Here is a 20,989-nt window from a genome sequence, read left to right as displayed (position 1 = left end):
TAAAAATTATTTCCTAACTTCAATAATGTTTTCCTTTCTAATATCCCAATGTTGGCTCTAATTCATTTTCTAATAATTTCTATAAAGTTTCTTTGCAAGTAAAGCATTAATCTGGAACTACCATTGTGCAGTTACTAGATTGTTTCCAAGATGAGAACACACAGCATGCACCTGGGCCATTAGGGCTGTGCTGTGCTATGCTGTGGCCCTATGCCTCAATTTTCAATTGTTTAAGAATCATAACATCAAGGAACATCTAGTTTCACAGAAATCACCAGAGCAGAAGGAAAAAGAAGTAGGAAAGTCAGATATAATAGAATAATTATTCACACCAAGGCCAACTGAAAGGCAGTCACACACAAATGAAATCTATACAGCCCTTGTCCAAGGATAAGGTTAGGGAAATGGAAACAACCAGTTTTTACAAAGAGCTACTGCGGGCTACTGAGATGTCTCCATCCCGGCCTACTGCCGGTAGTCCCTGTCATCATATGCTGTCCCAGCAGCTAACTATTTCAACAGAATGTTCTGTTTATATGACTATTTCAAATGGATCTATTACTCCATGTGCAATAATTATGTTGTGGAACATCTTTCCAGTATCTGGCCTATTTTCCAGGTTAGACACATCTTCATCCTCTCCACAGACTGGATCTCTCTGAATGAAAGCAAAGATTGTGTGTACTCCTAGGCATCCTCAAAGCCTCTCTTTTTTTTGTCTATTTTTTCACTGTTGCCAAAGTAATCATATCTTTCAAATGTTCCTTTTATCAAGGCATCATAATCACTGTGAGTATATGACTGTCTGGGTACTAGGATGTCTGCTCATGTCAAATCAGTTTCAGTATTCCACTGACAGACTGGAGAGATGTATGTGAGTAACTTTCTAATATTGGACTTGGTGAGTGTTGATGGCTGAATGCAATTTCTTATTCTACTGTGGATTAATAGACCAAGGGTCCTTCAGAGAGGACAGGTAAGTACCCAAGGTTTTTCTCCTGAAATCAGTCCAGGTGGCTATAACTGGTGATCAGAAGACATAACATTAATACTTGTCCTAATGATTTCCTTGCTAGACAGCTAGAAATTTTAAGTAAATAAAATCACTGGATTCTTCAAGGACTCTATTGTCAGATTATTTGTGACAGTTGGTTCTTTTTGATTCCCAGAACATTGAAGATTACCAGCTATGGTTTTGTCCTGGCCACGAGGAAGCTCCAAGAGCACTCTAAGGTAAGTAACAGGGAAATCTAAGGAAGGACTAACTGAGTTCACTGGTCTAACCCTGAAAGCTTAATATTTTCACCATTTAGTCTTAAATTTGAATATACACTAAAACAAAATATCTAAATATTTCATTCATTAAATCCCTAATTAATAAATTTAACATAGACTTTAAGCACATGACAATATCTCATATTGAAAGAAACTGAGATCTGACAAAAATAAAGTGTTTTTCACTTGAGAAACGTAATTTTTGTAGGAAGAAAAACAAAATAATTTTCTGGATATATTGTTTCTGAAAGAAATAACTGAAAAATCAGTTGGTAATCACTACAGAAAATGCTACTAGCCAAAGAAATATCTCAATGATTCCAAACATCCACATAATAGCTCATTGCAATCCATCGCTCCAGTGTCAGGGGATCACATACCCAATATGACCTGCACAAGAATCAGGTTCAATATTGTACATGATATACATTGGAGCAAAACATCTACAAACAAGAACAAGTCTAAAATTAAAACAAACACATTCAAAGAACAATTCAGTGTTTGTAAGGAAACTGTGTTCACAATACGTGTGTGTGTGTGTGTGTCTGTGTGTGTGTGTGTGTGTGTGAAGATTTCTCATAAGTAGTAAGAAATTCGGCAACTTTAAAAGGGATTCTGCTTATTCCAAACTGTGATTCTGTTTTGTAATGAAACTGTGAATGTAGACAAATCTCTGAATCCATGTGAAATCTGCATTCACATCTCCCTATGACCAGCCTCCCCCACTGAATGACAGATCGTATTCAGAATTTCAGAGACATCCTGGCTGACCTGCTACTTTTCCTGCTGCATTTTTTTATTTCTCACTAAGTAATTGCTAAATAAATAATAGTAATAAAATGATCATTTCCATTTGAATACGATTTAAAATTCTGAGATCATCAAGTATATTTTCAGATGTGATCTTTTAAAAACTAAAGAAAAGGTGAGGTTCTAATGCAAAAAATGACATTCAGAGAAGTGACAGTAACAATATCTTTGGAGATCAGAGAACATAGTTATTCAAAATGCTCTCATGTATCATGAAAAGAATCCGTGAAGATATTCCTGTTTAATTGAAGGAATCTGAAGCTGGACTCCTGTTATTTTTCTTCAATATTTATTTTCAGTGTTTTAATATACTAGATAATAAGCAGTGAAAACGCAGCCCACACACTAGACTTTATTTCCCTTTATGCAACAGTGTATTGCTACTTAGTCCAGGATGGTAAGCAACTCTCCACTCTCACTGTCCTAAGTAAATGAACACAGAAAACACAGACATGTGCCAGCATCATCCGGGCTTTTCACTTTGTATAAGGTTCACCCGAGTCAGTGAAAAGACAAATGCTGAGTGGCACATTGTACAGTGAATTCACTGAGTGAAATGTATCACCTTGATAACATTTTAATTCATGATGAGGCTTCAGAAATCTCAGGAACTTAACTTTCCCGTTTCATTTCTAAACATCATTTTGAATGTGTATTTCAACCCACAGTCCATCCGCAAGTATGTATCAGTCATGTCTAGATTTTCCCATATTGATCCTTTGGAGGGATCTGGAGTCCTTTCATTTCAATGTTGCTGTAAATCTTGCTCTGATTTTAGCACTGACATTGTATCTTTGTCAGAAGAAAAGGCAAACCAAGTCTTTAATCATATTGCTGATACATCAGAAATGGACAAATCCATGGTTTCATACTTCCTAGGAAACCATATCCACAACACAGCACATATGCTCTAATATTTCATTAGAGAGTAAATAACATAAAACAGGGAGAGCACCTTAAGCACCTGGATATAATTCCTATTTTGTATTGTCCAAACGATCTAAAAATGGTGTTGTGAGAAAGGAATTAGTCTTACTGCTTGTGAGACACACACACACACACACACACACACACACAGACACACACATAGACACACACACACTCACACAAAGTCTTGTGATCTCAATTTTCTTTTTTTTTTCTTTTTTTCTTAATTAAATTGAATATTTATTATTTACATTTCGATTGTTATTCCCTTTCCTGGTTTCCGGGCCAACATCCCCCTAACTCCTCCCCCTACCCTTCTATATGGGTGTTCCCCTCCCCATTCTCCCCCCATTACCACCCTCCTCCCCAACAAGCACATTCACTAGGGGTTCAGTCTTAGCAGGACCCAGGGCTTCCCCTTCCACTGGTGCTCTTACTAGGATATTCATTGCTACCTATGAGGTCAGAGTCCAGGGTCAGTCCATGTATAGTCTTTAGGTAGTGGCTTAGTCCCTGGAAGCTCTGGTTGCTTGGCATTGTTGTACATGTGGGGTCTCGAGCCCCTTCAAGCTCTTCCAGTTCTTTCTCTGATTCCTTCAACGGGGGTCCTATTCTCAGTTCAGTGGTTTGCTGCTGACATTCGCCTCTGTATTTGCTGTATTCTGGCTGTGTCTCTCAGGATCGATCTACATCCGGCTCCTGTCGGTCTGCACTTCTTTGCTTCATCCATCTTGTCTAATTGGGTGGCTGTATATGTATGGGCCACATGTGGGGCAGGCTCTGAATGGGTGTTCCTCCTGTCTCTGTTTTAATCTTTTCCTCTCTATTCCCTGCCAAGGGTATTCTTGTTCCCCTTTTAAAGAAGAAGTGAAGCATTCACATTTTGGTCATCCTTCTTGAGTTTCATGTGTTCTGTGCATCTAGGGTAATTCAAGCATTTGGGCTAATAGCCACTTATCAATGAGTGCATAGCATGTGTGTTTTTCTGTGATTGGGTTACCTCACACAGGATGATATCTCCAGTTTCCTCCATTTGCCTATGAATTTCATAAAGTCACTGTTTTTGACAGCTGAGTAATATTCCATTGTGTAGATGTACCACATTTTCTGTATCCATTCCTCTGTTGAAGGGCATCTTGGTTCCTTCCAGCTTCTGGTCATTATAAATAAGGCTGCGATGAACATAGTGGAGCACGTGTCTTTGTTATATGTTGGGGCATCTCAGTTTTCTTAAAGACACTGAATTGTTCTTTGAATGTGTTTTTGTGCCCTTTCTAGGTCCAGCAGATAGGGGAGAGTTTACTTCAATGGTTGTTCATATGCCTTTATGGAGAAATATGTTTGGTTTCATCCAGTTTTGTGATTGGGTACTTGCCTCTGGTGACTCTTCTTAACCCACAGATTATAAAATATCTTGGAAAGTTGTCTATTGCATACAACTTCATCCTGATTCACCACTAGGACACATTCTCTCAGGTTCATGCCCCAAATACAGTACTAAGAAGGAACTATTGAGGGTCCAAAAAGCCTCATGTGTTTTTCATAGCATACAGCATCAACCTGACCATTGTCAAGGAGAACAGTGACTGGATGAGCAGAGGCCATTACAATTCACTGATTAAACATACTGTGTACTCGTACTATGAATGGAAATAGACTCTTTATCATTGTGGCATCCCCAAAAAAGTTTGGACAGAGAAGGGGTTGACATAGCTAATAGAATTACTTATATAGTACTAGTCTCCAAACCGTATGAATATATATATATATATATATATATATATATATATATGCATGCATGCATGCATGCTGTGGGAAATAGTTACATTGATAAAAAACTAGTCAAGGAAAGTAAGTTTCTTATGATGTAAAAATCCAATTGATATCAAGACTTCAACAGGGAGGTCTCAATATAGTCAGAGTAGAACACAGCAGAAGTCTGTCATACAGAGTGCTCTATATATTTATCTAAATAAAATGATAAATTGACATTTTTCTCCTCGATTTCAGAATTGTCAGCGTACAGAAACTTACTTTGTCACAATATCCCTGTCAGTCTCCCTATGCTTAGGATGCACAGTCTCTATTGTCCAGAAGAGGAATGAGTCATGAAATAGAGCATTGCTTGCCTAATCCCATTGGAAAGGTTGCTTACACTCGTTATTATCAGTTTCAACTCCTCTTATTTTCTTCTCATAGGCCACGAGTATCCATATGACATTATAATGACCAACGTTCAAAATAACCTCAGTAAATCGAACTCAAAAGTTTTCATGGCTTTCCCCCCCTTGCCTGGGCTGTTTATGGAAAACCAAAGCTGGGATACAGGAGGGCAGTTCATATTAAAGCCCAGAGACTCAGCTGGAAGCCAGCAGCAAGGTGAGTCCTCCACCTTCCTTCATTACCATCGCACTTCCCATTTCAATTTCGCATGAAATATCAATACACGTTGTCATTTCTCTCATGGGAGGGGCACTATAGATAACATACCAAAAACTAAACAATATGTCCTAGGTACAGTTTGACACTTCTATATTCTGATATCAAGGTTATAGGGAAAACATTCCATTTGTTCCAAAGAGATAGTCAAAATAAGCTGGTATGCTAAGGCACAATATGGACATAAATGTGTGCACACATCTTTTGTTCCACTAGAATATGATTACATGTGTTTCAGGACCAAAGCAGAAAAGTATCTAAAGAGTGCATTTAAACTATTGAATTACAGACACAGAAAAGTCATATGTAGAGAATTGAAAATAATCTGTTTCCAACTAGAGTATAAGTAACCGTAGTCTCCTAGTTGAGATTCTAATCTCAATTCATTTCCATGAAAGCACACATATTTTTGTCTTTTACACCTGCATCTGGATTTCAAATGGAACTCGTACTTAATTTCTGGGTTTTTTTTTTCCAAATAATGGCAAAATTTCATTATTTTCCCCTTTACTCTTGCATACCCCTCTATTGCTTTTAAGTTCTTGTTTTTCGATAAACATATTTGTATGTATATATGTGCACACACACACATGCTAGAATACATGTGAACATGAAAACATGTATATACACACCAACTCACTCATCACGTTCAATCTGTATGGTGTTACTTGTGTTTTCAGCCCTGAATTTTTTGTTTTAGACAAATAGCCACTATATTTCATTATTTTCCCCTTTACTCCTTCATACCCCTTCTATAGCATTTAAGTTCATGTTTTTCTAAAAGTATTGTTTGTATGTACACATATATATATGCTTGAAAACACACACACACACACACACATATATATATACATATATACATATATTCTTTAATACATGTGGACCTGAAAACATGCATACACACACAAACTCATACATTGCCTTCATTCTGTATCATGTCTGTATCATATTATTTGTATTTTCAGGCCTGAATATTTTGTTTTAGACAAATAGCCACTATATTACATGGAGAATGGCTATTTTATACTTTGTTACAAGACTCCTTTGTTTACTTTTAATTCTTTTGTTTTAAGTAATATATATAAATATTCATTATGGTCCTATTTTCCTAAAGAAGTCTGAGAAGAGAAAAAGAAACTTTGATCAGATTTGAACTTACACTACTGGAACCAGGGTGCAGAGTTTGACAAAATAGTCATGGATATGGTCTCATGAAAGGGACAAAGTGCTGATGAGAGAAATTTAACAGTGGTTCTTCTCAAAGCTTAACAAGAAAACTAAGAATGGGAAGATCTTCACTATGACATATGAAGAATATAGAAAATTGATTGATCAGCTGTAAATAAAATTGAGGGTGACTCTGAAAACGGATATGACTACTGAAGACACTACCTGTACATAGTTCAGGGATCCCTTCCAATTAGATACCAAGTATCTTATGATGCAGTGTAACTTAGAAAGCATCTTGTGAGAATTCCTACTAGATCATGTCTTAGAGACATCTCTAAGATGAATAACAGTATAGAGTATAGGGAAGAAAAATATATAGACACTACAGGATGACTACCCCATTCCAACTGGGACATTATGCAATAGAAATTTGGTTTTCTAAAGGGGAAATATGAACTACACTATTCCAGGTAATGATGATGTCATCTCCTCCTTAGATGCAAAGGAAAGACCTAGTAAATCTTATACAACATCATGTTTCCATGGGGGCTTTGTGCCCCACCACAACCACGAAAACACGTTCCCAAGAATTAATAAGAGAGAAAAACTTTTTGGGAAAGATTTGAGCTTGATTTGTCATGATGGCATACTGCCCACCATAATTCTGGTAGGTCTCACATGATTCCTTTTGGGCTCTCCTAAGGAAAACCTAATTAAAAAGTAAGTGTTGCCTGATCTTTCAGGGCTAACATTAGGATAGGAAGTGTACAACAAAAGATTGAGGCACAAAACTAGCTTGAGGTCCTCTGTGTCCATGCCAGCACTTGCATTGCACCAGTGCACACTTGGTCTGGTTCTCAAGGAGCCAATAGTGCTCTGTGCTGCATGAAGCCTGACAGATATTTCCCTTTCTTCCTCTCAGGACATGCTGTCCAGAATAAAAGATAAAGGACCTACAACAGACAGTATATTTTTATTAACTCCCAATGGAACATTATGCAAAACTGTAAAGGAGAGGTTGGACAGTGGGGAAAATGTGGATATATATCATCAATCGGTGCATGTGGTAGCCTGGATCTTAAAGGTAAGGAAAGTCCTTTGTCATCCAAGCCCATGATTTCTCTGAGTCTACATTAGAGGTTTCCTTCATCATGCATTCCCTCGAGTGACCTTAGATACCTTTGACCATATGAGAGAAATCTGGTAATCTCAAAAGTTCTTCTGCTATTCACAGCATAAGAAATAGGGATTCAACCCAAAATCTGGTCAGAATGAGCAGTAATGTAACTAAGTTCTTTCATTTGATTTTTTTTCATGGGGGACGTGGGGGGTCACTTTATACATGAACACAAGTGTCACCTGGTATGCATGCGTAGTCAGATGCATTTGACTACCTGTGTTCTTCATTCTTCGTCATTCCTCAATATAGAGTATGGGATTCCCTCATGGATCTCTTTGCTACACATACCAAGTAGGCTCTCATGACCTGCTTGACTCTATCTCAGAAATAATGGTATCGAATGCAGATCTTCATGGCTGTGAAACAGGTATATGTAATCACTCTGCCATACCTTCAGCACCAGAAGATGGTATTTTCTCTTTATTTAAAATTAGCATTCAATTACATCATTTCACTCCTTTCCCTTGCTCTAAGTTTGTTTCCATCTGGATCTCCGACTTCTGCTAAAATACATGGCCCATTTTCCTTTACTTTTATTATTATGTAGTTAAAAATGAGTACATAAATATGTTAAAACAACCTGATAAGTCCATTATCCTTGGAAGTATATGGAGTATTTCTGAGCTAACTAACTGTGATTTGCTTACAAATTAGAGCGTTCCATTTAGGAAACACTAATTTTCTCACATTTTGTAGTATTTATGTGCATGGAATTCTTCATCTAATAGTTTGTCTTCACGATATTTTCTCATTCCCAGTTAGTGTTAATATGATGAATGTTGTTTTGTTCAGAAATTTTTACCATTATTGTTTGCATTGTTTGATTGCTTGACTATCAAAAGTGAAGTCTCCCTCACATTTCTTGGAGGCTCAGTCGCAAGGCTGATATCCTAATTCTCTGATGTACTGTCTTTCTGACTCTTTTGTTTTTTCAGATAAATTTCTTTACTTACATTTCAAATGTTATTCCCTTTCCTGGTTTCCTGTCCATAAACCCCCATTCCCTCCCACTCCCCCATACGGGTATTCCCTACATCCACCCCCATTACCACAATCCCCCAGCACGCCCCTGTACTGTAGGTTCACCCTTGGCAGGATCAAGGGCTTCCCCTTCCACTGGTGCCCCAACAAGTCTATTCTCTGCTATATATACAGTTGGAGCACTGGTTCAGTCCATGTATATTCTTTCGGTAGTGGTTTAGTCCCTGGAAGTTCTGGTTGGTTGACATTGTTGTTCTTAGGGGGTTGCAAGCCCCTTTAGCTCTTTCAATCCTTCCTCTAATTTCCCTAAACAGAATCCTGTTCTCAGTTCAATAATTTACTGCTAGCACTGACCTCTGTATTGGACATGCTCTGGATGTGTGTCTCAGGAAGGATCTATATCTGGTCCCTTTCAGCATGCGATTTTTAGTTTCATCAATCTTAACTACTTTGGGTGGCTGAATATATATGGGCCACATATGGGTCAGGCTCTGAATGGCCATTCCTTCAGTCACTACTCTTAACGTGGCTTCCATATCCCCTCCTATGGACATTTTTTCCCCTTTTAAGAAGGAGTGGGAGCATCCACATTTTGGTCATCCTTCTTCTTGAGCTTCCTGTGGTCCCAGAATCCTCCATCTAGCAATGGGATCATGGAGGAAACAGAACATGGACTCAGCAGCTGCCCCGATGAGAGGACATGCACCCCTGATTTTGAGGAACTGCCGAGAAGTGCAGCTGCTCCACTTCTATATGAGGGCATTCTAGGTGTGTAGAGTTGTTCTACTGCCATAACTAAAACTTAGAATCTTTAAGCACAGAAAACATGAACTACAACAAACAGCAATGAAGAATTTACTAAGTCACGTGAAGGGAAACTTCACCTGGGCATATATTAGCCTAGTGTTCAAATTTGCCTCCAAAGTTTGGTAAATTTTGTCACTGGTCCTGAGTTTATCTTAGAGGTTAATACCAGAAATGAGATTAGTAATTAAGCATATGTAAAGAAATGATACTTACAGTGATAGATTATTAACATAGATTCTCAGAATAGCAATTCAGTACCAAATTGGGTTTTCTCTATGTAAAAGCTTTGGCTGTCCTCAAACTTACCTTAAAGACCAGGCTGACCTCAAACACACAAAGATCCCCTGGGCTCTGTCTTGGAATAATCTTGGAAAAAAGGAATGTGCCACAATGCTTTTCTCATATGCAAGTCCTAGAGTAATAGCTTAATATACCCATATTGGCAACATAGACTGAATAATATCAGATTTGAGCTCACAGTTCAGGGCAGGAAACTGAAGGGCTGTAATAGAAATGAAATCAGGCAAGTTATTCTACTGTTAGTTTACAGTTGTCCATGGCTTTTCAGTCAAAAAAGTCACAGGGGAGTCAAAGACTGGTAATATATTAATGCTTTATTCTAATACCTATACGCATAGCTTTCAAGGCAAACAGAAGACTTTAATTTTTATACCAGAAATTTGGCCCATATGCAATTATATATACAGTCCCTTATAAAGCAATCTTATTATTAAATGTTATGATACTGATTAGTTATTTTCTGTGTATTTGTGATGATGTACAAGGCATGCAGGCTATAAAATGAAAAGGGCATTCAAGGGCTAAGTGACTTCAATTACAGCAAATGATTTCCCTTCTTTCGTAGCCTCAGAGAAAGGTGAAGGAAATGAGTACACAACTCAACCAGAACCTATTCAACATTCACCAACACCACAAACCAAAAAAGAATTTGGGAATTCTTCCCCCAATATTCTCCAAGACGTTAATGTGCCTGCTGTGATACTTGTGAGTTTCATTTTGGATTTTTACAGCTCTCCTATTTCACATAATTTCTGGGAAGCTTTGTTTTAAGTAAATTATTACATCAACCGGATGAATCTATAGATAAGCTATTCATGAAAATAGAAATAAATCCCAATGATGTTTGAGTCATATAATTTAAATAAAAATGTAAAAAACAGAAAAGAAGTTGTATTCCTATGTTCTGCACTGATTTCAGCAAACACCCAAATGAACAAGCATGTTGAACGAAATGGATTTATGGAGGTACCCCGCTGATTCCCCAACTATTAATTATTTCTACAGCATTATGCCTCCAAATTATGCTAGACTCTACCTTAACTGAGGTTGCTCAATATTATAGTTAAAAATATCTGTAGACCTTGATTTGATATTATCACTGAATTAAATATTCACATTGTTCTTAGCTATATACTAATATTTTAATCCTAATGGACTATATGTAAACTCCACATAATATGATTTAGTCTGTTTTAAGTAAGCTACTAGATTTCCAGCTACTATTTTCATTTACTATCCAGCATCTATTTTAGCCCTATGTCTCTGCCAGGAATTTATGCTGCATGTGAGCAAGTTTTTCATGTTCCACACATGGTATTTTATAACAGAATTTTCTGTTAACAATGATTATAAACATGTAACCAATTGAAAATAGGGAGTAAATATGTTTATGGTCATCATATTTACATTGTGAAATCAGGGAAGAAAGATTGAAATTTACCTGGGTTGTTAAATGGGACAGCATTTTTAGGCATAGATAGTTGGAATTAAGTCACATAAGAAGGAATTAAAGGTCTCCTAAGTTTAGGATGTTCAGATTCATAAAAGAGGCCAAGAGAAACAGGAAGTAAAATAGCGATGTGATCTCTCAAAGAGAAATATCCCAATAGTAACTTAGAATGGCATGCTTAGGAAGATATTAATATTAGAAAAGAAAAATGAGAGAGGACCATTCACCACAATGCTTTGGAACAGAAGTGTGATTCAGTGCTGACGATTATCTGAGTCCAACAAAACCCTGATGTTTCAAATTGGGGAAAATGGATTAGGGAAGAAAATATATTTGGAAGCTAAAACAAAAAAGTTCGAGGTCTCTTTTAGTCTTCTAAGTTGTAGCTCGGCATTCCAAAATTGCCTTTGCTCAGGTTCACAATAAAAGACATATTTGTGCTTCAGGTGTGTAGATCTCTAATAATACAAGATTATCCTTATCCTACACAGGATATGTTGTCCGTAATTGAGGAAAAAGGACAATATTCAGATCACATATTCAGAATTCTATCAGAAAAATCACACTGGTCCCTTAGGGAAAAGGTTAACACTGGAAAACATATTAACTTAAAAGAGGAATCCGTACTCACAGTTGCTTCTGTCGTAAAGGTAAGGAATGTTTTTGCATCACCAACATTCAGCATCCCTCTGGAGATATATTTGTGGTTCCTGTCCTTGAGATTACATGATGATGACAGTTTCCTAGAACTATAGACACATGACCTCTTGGTAAGAGGCAAGGTAGGTAAAAGTCTGAGAATCTCAAAGATTCATCATAAAGTCACAGGTAAACATCATCTGTTAGAATTAACTTCCTCAAATATCAGATGCAATTTGGTTTGGCAATACAAATGTTCCCACTGCCGTCACCTCTGACTGTACCATGTGAGTAATAGCAGGGCAAGTAATAATAGCAGTAAATGTGCATTTAACAAACACATATCTCAAATCATACTGACCAAAAGTATTCCTCATAAATAACAACAGTACAAAAGAGCTAGTCCATGACAGATTTTAATAGGTTATGAGAGAGCTGGATGTTGCACTCTGTCCAGTAAATACATGAAATTGTTTTCCATCTCTACCAAGAGTAAATAAATAAAACAGCACCCTCATTTTTGCCAATTATCGCCATCCTAATTCTCAAATAATGAAAAATTAGCCTAACCTTTAACAAAATAATCTTCCATGCTTAACTTACCTGTGAGCAGCAGTAACTCTGGAGCAAATATCATTGCTTTATTTTTATTTGAGCCATGATCTGAGCTTGCCTCTCAGTAGACTGTGGAGCTATGGCCCAGACCTCAAGAGAAAAGATAGTGCTCTGAGAGTACACATGCTTAATAACGTTAGGCAAAATTACTGAATTGTCCCTCTTTGGCCAGAGAGCCTGACAAGGGCATCTGGCACTCATTGCCAGAAATCTGGACACCTCATGGGGAGGAAAGTGAAGATCAGTAACTGAAGGGTCCATGTGTATTCATAGCAATTTAAATGTTCATGAAAAACAGACAATCTTCCATTTTTCTGATTTGCAGTCCTTGGTAAAACATGAAAGTTAACTGTGGTACTTCATGAACAAAGACACTTTTCTATCCTTCCAACAAGCTGCTGCTTACAATTAATTTAAATAGTTGAATATTTACACATTAAAAGGAATGGATATAAAACTGGGAGATCTGACATAAAAAACAGGATGCTGAAGAAAGTCGAAAACTATTCAAAGTGGACCTGTAAGCAGAGGTGCACTTGTATATTATATGAAAGGAAGTACAGATTCACCAGATTATACAATCAGAATGAGATATTTACTGACGCTGCCATTTTTTGATGGTTACTTTTTTCTGGAATAGTACTTTGGTATTTGTTAATTTTCTTGATTTCTTTTTCATATAGTTGCTGCAATTTTTTTCTTTCTTTTTTTTTTACAGATTTTTAATTATTTTTCCTATTTAATTATTTATTTAATTATTTACTCTTTCTAAATCTTGAGTGCTGTCCCTACCTCATCACCCTTCACAGAGTCTCTTCCCTTCTCCTCTGTGTTGGTTAGGGCCCCCTGGTTTATCCTCACTTCCTGGCACATGAACTCTCTTCAGAATTAGTACATTTATCCTACAGAGTCCAGTTGGTGAAGGCTTTCCACAGACACTCTACATACTGGGGGATCCACATGGAGGCTGAGTTGTACATTTCCCACACATGTGCCATAAGTCATGATGCACCTTCTCTATGCCTTTTGGTTGGTGGTCAGTCCTTGTAGCTCCCAATGTTCCATTTTTGTTGATTCTGTTGGTCTTCCTGTGGAATACCTGTCTTCTCAGGACCATGAATCCTTTCCGCGACTCTTCCCTAGTAGTCACTGAGCTTCATCCAATGTTTATCTGTGGGTCTCCTTGTCTGGTTCAGTCAGTTTTTGGGTGAAGCTATTTAGAGAGCTCCTGTCTGGATGTCCCACAGAGGAGTTAGCCTCCTTTGAGTCAGACAGAGGTTCAGGCTGTGAAGTGGAGTGCAGTTCACTGATTATGGGTAGTTGAGTGAACTGCAGGCCAGGAAAGGCAATTTGAACAGAATAGGTTCATTTCAATGATACTGTAGCCAGAAATTTGCTTCTTTGATTCTAGGTCTAGGTAAGAACACATGAGTTCTTGCCTGTAAGTTCTACTTTTGAGCCAAGGTTCTGGGTAGTTGTCGGGTAGAAAATCTCTTGAGGAAGTAGGGTCTCAACCAGTGGTTGTCAGTCTCCCTAATCCTGTAACTTTAATATAGTGAAGCTATGGTCGTCACTAAACATGACACATTTTGCTATTATTTGATAACTATAATTTTGCTACTGTTATGAATTATAATCTGAAATTTATGGAATATCTGATGTGGAGGATATATAATATGTGACCCCCCAAAAGGATCATGATACACAAGTTGAGAATCACAGGTCTAAACTGCTAATTTTAAACAAAAATATTTCTCAAGTACATTCTACAATATACATTCACCATTACTTTCTGTTTTCTTTTCATTAAAAAAAAAGGACTTTATTTGAAACATTGAAGGAAACTTACTTTCTTGTGATTTATATGTAAATTGGCTTAGCATCCCAGGTGAAGGAACTCTTGTTGGAAAAATTTCAGCCATCCAAAGCTAATGATAGAGTAACATTTGGGGAACTGCACTAATATAGAAACAGTGCATTTTTAAGGTACAAAGGGTTGTGTTTATAGATTGAAAACTGGTATGATGTCCCATGCCAAGAGGTTTCCTTTGCTCAGACACGTATAGTCACCTTATAAACATGCGCATTTCTCAAGCTAGAGTGTTGAATCATGTCTGTATTCCCACAACTTGAGAGTCTTCTACATTATAACTGTCATGGGTTACAAGAGAGCCTACGTAACATGTTGTGTGCAGGTCAGCCTTGACTGTTGCTTTGATTTCCTGTGTGAAACTAAATAAGTATATGTGTATAATGCCTGTGGGTTATTTGCATCCTCTTATCACGGTATTGTGAATATTTCACATGTTAAATATATGTCATTGATTAGAACATGAACCTAACTTAGAACCTATTTCTAAGTTAGTGTTTCTCAAGTATAACTACCTAGACAAGTCTAGGTCAGGAATAGCTTTGACTTCTTTGAATCATTTTTCGGTATGACACGTCATAGAAATATTTCCTAGGTATCAGAAGCTTTGAGGTTACATTGCTACCCAGGATCACAACATCTCTACCATGCCTGTAGCAGAAGCTTTTATAACTGCATTGTATATGATCACTAGTGTGCTTTTTGATCCTTATGTTCTACAGTGTCACAAGAGTGTTACATGGATTCATACTGTATTAGATATTTAATGTGTTCCGATGGTGGCTGGAAAGATGTTTCACTGTTCAACAACACTGGATGTTTCCATACACAGAACAGACATGGCCTGCCTCAATCTTCATTCTCTCTAATACCAGGGATCCTGATACCTTCCTCTGGGTTCTGTGGTTAACAGTCATAGTTGTAGTACACACAAATTCATACATAATTTTTAAAATTTTCCCATAATTCTATAGGGAGAAGTGATTTGCAGAATAGATTTTAGGCAATACTTTGACTGTATATTCTTACTTATTTTGAATTCTGACTATCCAGTGAACTAGTCTACAAAACATTTTCACACAATTTTTCTTTAAATTTAGAGTTTTGTAAGTAACATTACTTGTAGGACCATCAGTAAAATTCTCCTATTTATTTGTATAGTATCCTTTTGAAGATGCCAAAGCCAAACTATGTTTTGCTTAAGCAACTCATCCATGTTCTACAAAAAAATTAAAACCACTTCTGCGAACCATTTAGACAGCTTTGTCTTGTCTGTTCGCATAGCACCTCATGTTTTATGGAATCCGACTTACAAGATCTTATTTGGGAGGGATCTCTCAAAGAAGGTAAGGAGTCTGATTTTTCCCTGTGGGAACAAAGTCCTCATTGTAATTCAGGAATTGGGAATACCTCAGAAAGATTACAGATATTAAGGGACAGTGGAGAATTGAATTCTTCTGGTGTGGGAGATGCACTGATCTATTTCAGGAAGGATTGGGAAGGGGAATTTTTAGTGTAGTTTGATGTAATTGAATCATTTCTTTTTGGTTCTTTCTTGTCATTTTCTTTTTTATTTTTAGATACTGAATTTAGTGGTAGTTCAAGAAGGCTACCGTGTCGTTGAAAGAAATCCCAATTACCTAGTGTTTTGTTTGATTTTTTTCTATTGTAGATGTACTTAGGAGTACATGATAGTTGTTTTTCTTAGTGGTGAGATTATTATAATCTAGAAATATTCACCCCAGCTACACTGCTTCTCATATCAAAGCACATTGCATTTAATTATATAGGTGCATACAATTATATGATTACACACAATTACAGTATATGATAGAATGAATAATCATAAAAGTCTAGTGTATGTTATATAATATACTTTGTATTATTTTAGCAGTACTTTTACTTATATGGAAAATTGTGTGTTTACAATATTTCAGGTACAATCTTATTTACCTCAGGTTTTCTGTAGCTCATAGTTTTACTGTAAACCCATATTCATTAAATTTTATTAATTTATTTATTTACTTTATATCCTGATTGCAATAACCTCCTCCAAATCTCTTCTTTCAAATCCCCCACTCCCTCAGTTTAATTTTAATTTAAAACTTTATGAAATTTTTATTTTTTAAAATTTTGGGTGGAAGTTAATTGGGAGTGGGCATATATGGAAAGATAGGAAAATGAGTGTTTTGGGGTTGCATGAGGAGAAAGTCACAGAGAATCAGTGAAGAACATGCACTTTGAAAAGGAAAAAGATAGATTACAAAAACAATAGCAATAAAAAGAAAAGAAAGCAAGCATATATTTTTCCTAATCATTTCCAGAAATAAGGTCCGCAGGAAGGAAGTCATGATCATGTCACACACAATGGCATAGGATAGCCCAGGGAAAAGCTCGTCCAATTTAGAAAGTGTCTTAATTTACCACCATCGCTGTAATAAAACACTTGAAAAGCAACTTATGGAGGACAGGTTACTCTTGATGATACACTTCTAGTTACCAGTTAAATACTGAGAAATGCCATGGCAGAAAGTGGACCAGGGCAGGAACCTGGAGGCAAGAAGTGAAACAGGAGTTGAGTAGGTGTTCTGCCAATTGCCCTGCACCTCATATCTTTCTTTGACCAATAGCTCAAGGGTGGCACAATCGTGGAGATATGGGCCTTACAAATTTCATTGTTAATCAATATATCTTAGACTTCCCTATATAATAGGCAAATCTAATGGGGACATTGTATCAACTACGATACCCTTTCTCACAAACTTCTTCTCTCATTTTTCTTTTTTTATTTCTCCATCCTTATTAAATTGGGTATTTCTTATTTACTTTACAACTGTTATTCCCTTTCCAGGTTTCCAGGCCAACATTCCCCTAACCCTTCCCCTCCCCTTTTATATGGGTGTTCCCCTCCCCATCCTACCCCCATTACCACACTCCCCCCAACAATCCTGTTCACTGGGGGTTCAGTCATTTTTCTATTGCTTTAAAGAAACACAAGGACCAGTGCAACTTATTGAATTATGTGTTTATTTGGGACTTAGAGAGCTAGAGGGATTACAATCCTTCAAAATCATGACAGAGGAGTAATGATTACAGGAAGGAAGGACAACCAAACAGGGAGCAGAGACCTGATGGCTCTCCTTTTAGGAAGCAAACATGAAGCATAGAGGGCACACTGCAATGGCACCTGGCTTCTAAACTTAAATTCTAAGCAATGACATACTTCCTCCAGGAAAACCAAGCCAAGTAAACCCCCAAAAGTCGTCACAAGGATGGAATCCTATACTGTGATGCTTAGAATTAGACTGGCATCCATTCAAACATTCACAATGAAACTCCAACTTTTCCCCACAAAAAGTCAACAATTCAAGAAACATTTGAAGTCCTTACTTTGATTCACTCATAGTTTCCTGGCAGCATATCAGTTCTGAAATATTACTTTGCTTTAAGATCCCTTCATTCTTTGCAATATGTATGAAATTTTAACTGTTTAGTAAGTTGCAAAGAACTTAAGAGTTTCCATTTCAGACACAGACTTCACTTCACAGGTTCATATCTGCTCATGCTAACTGCTATTTTCCTCATCGTTTTGGATTTCAAGTTTTTAATGACTTCAATTTTGTAAACTATATGAAATGAGAGAGGATCTTGTTTTTGCCTTGTGGTGTAACAGATGTCCATTATACAAATCATGATTGACAACTTTCAAGAGATATTTGGAGAAAAAGATAATATATTTTATGAAGATAATCAGAAGTCTTATGACGTCAACATGCCTTCTGCTACATTAAACACTCCTGGCAAAGCAATGCTTATGATTGAAACCATAGATGACCACAGTGTGAAGACCTCAAATGTTAATACTAAAGAATTAAATATTTCATCTGATGCTCCTGAGGAGGAAGCTCCTACAGGTAAGAGAAGTTTTAATAAGTCATCAACTCATCAAATGAATGAAAGGATGATATTCCCTGATTTCATAAATTTTTAAATATCAGCACAGCATTGGGTCACATAGTTCATGTCAGAGTATAGGAAAGGTTTTAAACAAAATTTTAAACTCTATATGAATATATTCATGTATTCCTATGTATATATCCAGACACACCCATATATACATAATTACATATATGTATATACATACATGTATTATGACAGAGGTATCCCTTATTTAGCTCCTGTAAGCATTCCAGAATATTACCTGCAATACTTCTGACCTTTCTTCCCATGGTCTATAAGTTATATAGGATATCTTATATATGAAATTATTTTTGAAAAGATAACTTAGAAACAATTATTTGATTAAAAATCCATTAAAATACTATGATATTATACCATGTCCCAACAAGCATTGCTATCCTTGTCCAAAAACCCTGTTTGTTTAATTTCATTTGAGAGATAATCTTGCCAAATGCTTAGCATTTGGTATAAATATTAAGTTGCACAGGATCCACTACAACACATATGTGAAGAATAATAAAGAGGCTAAAACATACCTGATTTAACAAGTAACACCATTCAAACTAAGATATATTGTTAACTTAAGTAGTATTTATGAGTGAGTACATATGTTGGTATTTCTCATGTATTTTATAAGTAAGACATAAGAAACAAAAATAGGTAAAAACTTTTCAGTTTGCCTAAGTATCTAAGCCTACTTCTCAGTGCTCAATGCACAGAGATTCCGTGCTTCAAATGTAGTGTTCTTTCTTCTCCAGGCGACTGTATTCCCATGAAGAGTAATCTTTCTGTGAGTAGAGATTCCAAAATACAGTATCTAAATGTTTCTGTTCTCCAAGTTGAAAATAAAGTCTTTTGAAAGGAATCTGGTGATGGAAGTCCCTCTCTCTGCTGCCACCCCGTGTTGCTGAGCTCCATCAGTGCAACTTTCCAACATAGCTGTCCTCAGAAAGACATTCTTCAGAGCTTCCAAGGAAGTAATGACAAAATAGGAACTTCACCACAGGTCAAAATTACTTTGGTATTTTCTTTAAAAACAGGCATAGGCTGAGAGTGAATGGATAATGTGCAGAAGAAATAATGGCAATGTTCTTGCTTTTATTTCAATGACAAAATTATACCTATATGCACTGAATTTCATTTACCATAACAGTTTGCTTTTCCTGCCTTTGCCATTTATCCTTCTGTGCCTGCTCAGATGTAATCAGGTCACTTCTTTGTGGGATGTGGTGGTGGATAGAATGTCCATCTTACTGATGTTAGACACATGACCTCTATTAAACCTTCCACTATTATTAAACTTGTTATGACACTGAAACAAAACAAAGATTTAACTGCTAGGAACTATGAAAGGTCTTTCTACATACATCAGCTTATCCTACCCGCTGTCATTTCTGAATTTTCATGTCTTTTTCTTTTCAAAGTTCTAACATTTCCTATCTAGATAATGAAAAGAAGTCCCACAAAATTACTCAGAAATTACCTAAAGAATCACATGATCTTTACTTCTCTCCTCACTTTAAGATGAGAGAGGTGAGAGCTGATTAATGTACACAATGATGAATGACACAAACAGGAAGGCATTGATTCTTGATTCCACAGCACCTAGACATAGGGCCCACACTGCTCAGCAACTGACTGCATATAAAGAAGTTGAAGTTACATTTATTTATTTGTTTCTTGGTTTATTGGTTCGTTCCCATGCACATGTGTTTGTGTCTATGTATTCATGAGCATGTTTTTGGGTGTGAACTTACTCATGTGTCTGTGTGCATGCCTGTGCAAATGTGCACGTATGCATGTGTCTGCATATGCTTGCATGCTTCTATGTTTGCATGCATGTGTGTGTTCACATGCCCATGCCACATCATGCAGTGTGCTTACAGATGGGCAGGTGGTTTAGGTCAATAGTCTCACCAAGGCAGTGGAATGCACACTCATTCCTAATGTGTCTCACAGGAAAATTACACCTGAGCTGTAAAGAGTGTGGAGGGAAAGTTTGGAGTCTTTCATCTCTCAGCTGTGTCTCTTAATTACCAGTTTATTTAATTTCTTTATGGGATAAAGTCCTCATTTCAGTGATGAATAATCTTATGCAAGACTGCAAATCTTTTTGAGAAACACCATTATTCAGATAAGACTCAGGGAACTGAATAAAAATATGTAATTTCTATCCAATAAAAGCTAAAATGACCTTGAACAAATTATTAAAATGCATTGTTCTACCATCTCTGCTCTGAAAATGAAGGAGTTTCACTCTGACCTCCAATGTCCTTTCAAAATGTTATAACTCTTAAATGATATCATTAAGTTTCAGTGCCTTGAAGTACAGCTTGTCAGAATGTGTTTCTCCTCTGGTTGAGTGTTCACACCAGTCTAAGATTTTATCACAGATGCTGATACTTAATGAGAGTTAGTCTCCAGTTTGAAGAAAATCATGATATATCAGACACGAATTTAATGGTCAAATCATATGATAAAAAATAACTTGAAGTGAATATCTGTCCTCACAAAAAAGCACTATGATTAAATAGACAGAACTCAGTGAGCCACCACTGTTATCTCC

The 20,989-nt window shown here is 36.7% G+C and overlaps 1 protein-coding gene across 1 annotated transcript in view; it reads left to right on the top strand.

The window, feature by feature from the left end:
• The first annotated feature begins 868 nt into the window (after positions 1-868).
• LOC116895871 (rho GTPase-activating protein 20-like) overlaps positions 869-20,989 on the top strand; it is a 31,747-nt gene continuing 11,626 nt past the window's right edge. The window contains 13 exon segments of the mRNA XM_032896970.1: positions 869-901; positions 1,170-1,233; positions 5,212-5,391; positions 7,119-7,288; positions 7,544-7,705; positions 9,412-9,550; positions 10,455-10,594; positions 11,831-11,989; positions 14,412-14,519; positions 15,623-15,688; positions 15,690-15,809; positions 18,137-18,377; positions 19,868-19,956. Of these exon segments, the coding sequence (XP_032752861.1) occupies positions 869-901; positions 1,170-1,233; positions 5,212-5,391; positions 7,119-7,288; positions 7,544-7,705; positions 9,412-9,550; positions 10,455-10,594; positions 11,831-11,989; positions 14,412-14,519; positions 15,623-15,688; positions 15,690-15,809; positions 18,137-18,377; positions 19,868-19,956 (1,671 nt within the window).

Source organism: Rattus rattus, chromosome 3 (assembly GCF_011064425.1).
Source record: "Rattus rattus isolate New Zealand chromosome 3, Rrattus_CSIRO_v1, whole genome shotgun sequence".
Lineage (NCBI taxonomy): Eukaryota > Metazoa > Chordata > Mammalia > Rodentia > Muridae > Rattus > Rattus rattus.
This window is presented reverse-complemented; position numbering and strand designations above follow the sequence as displayed.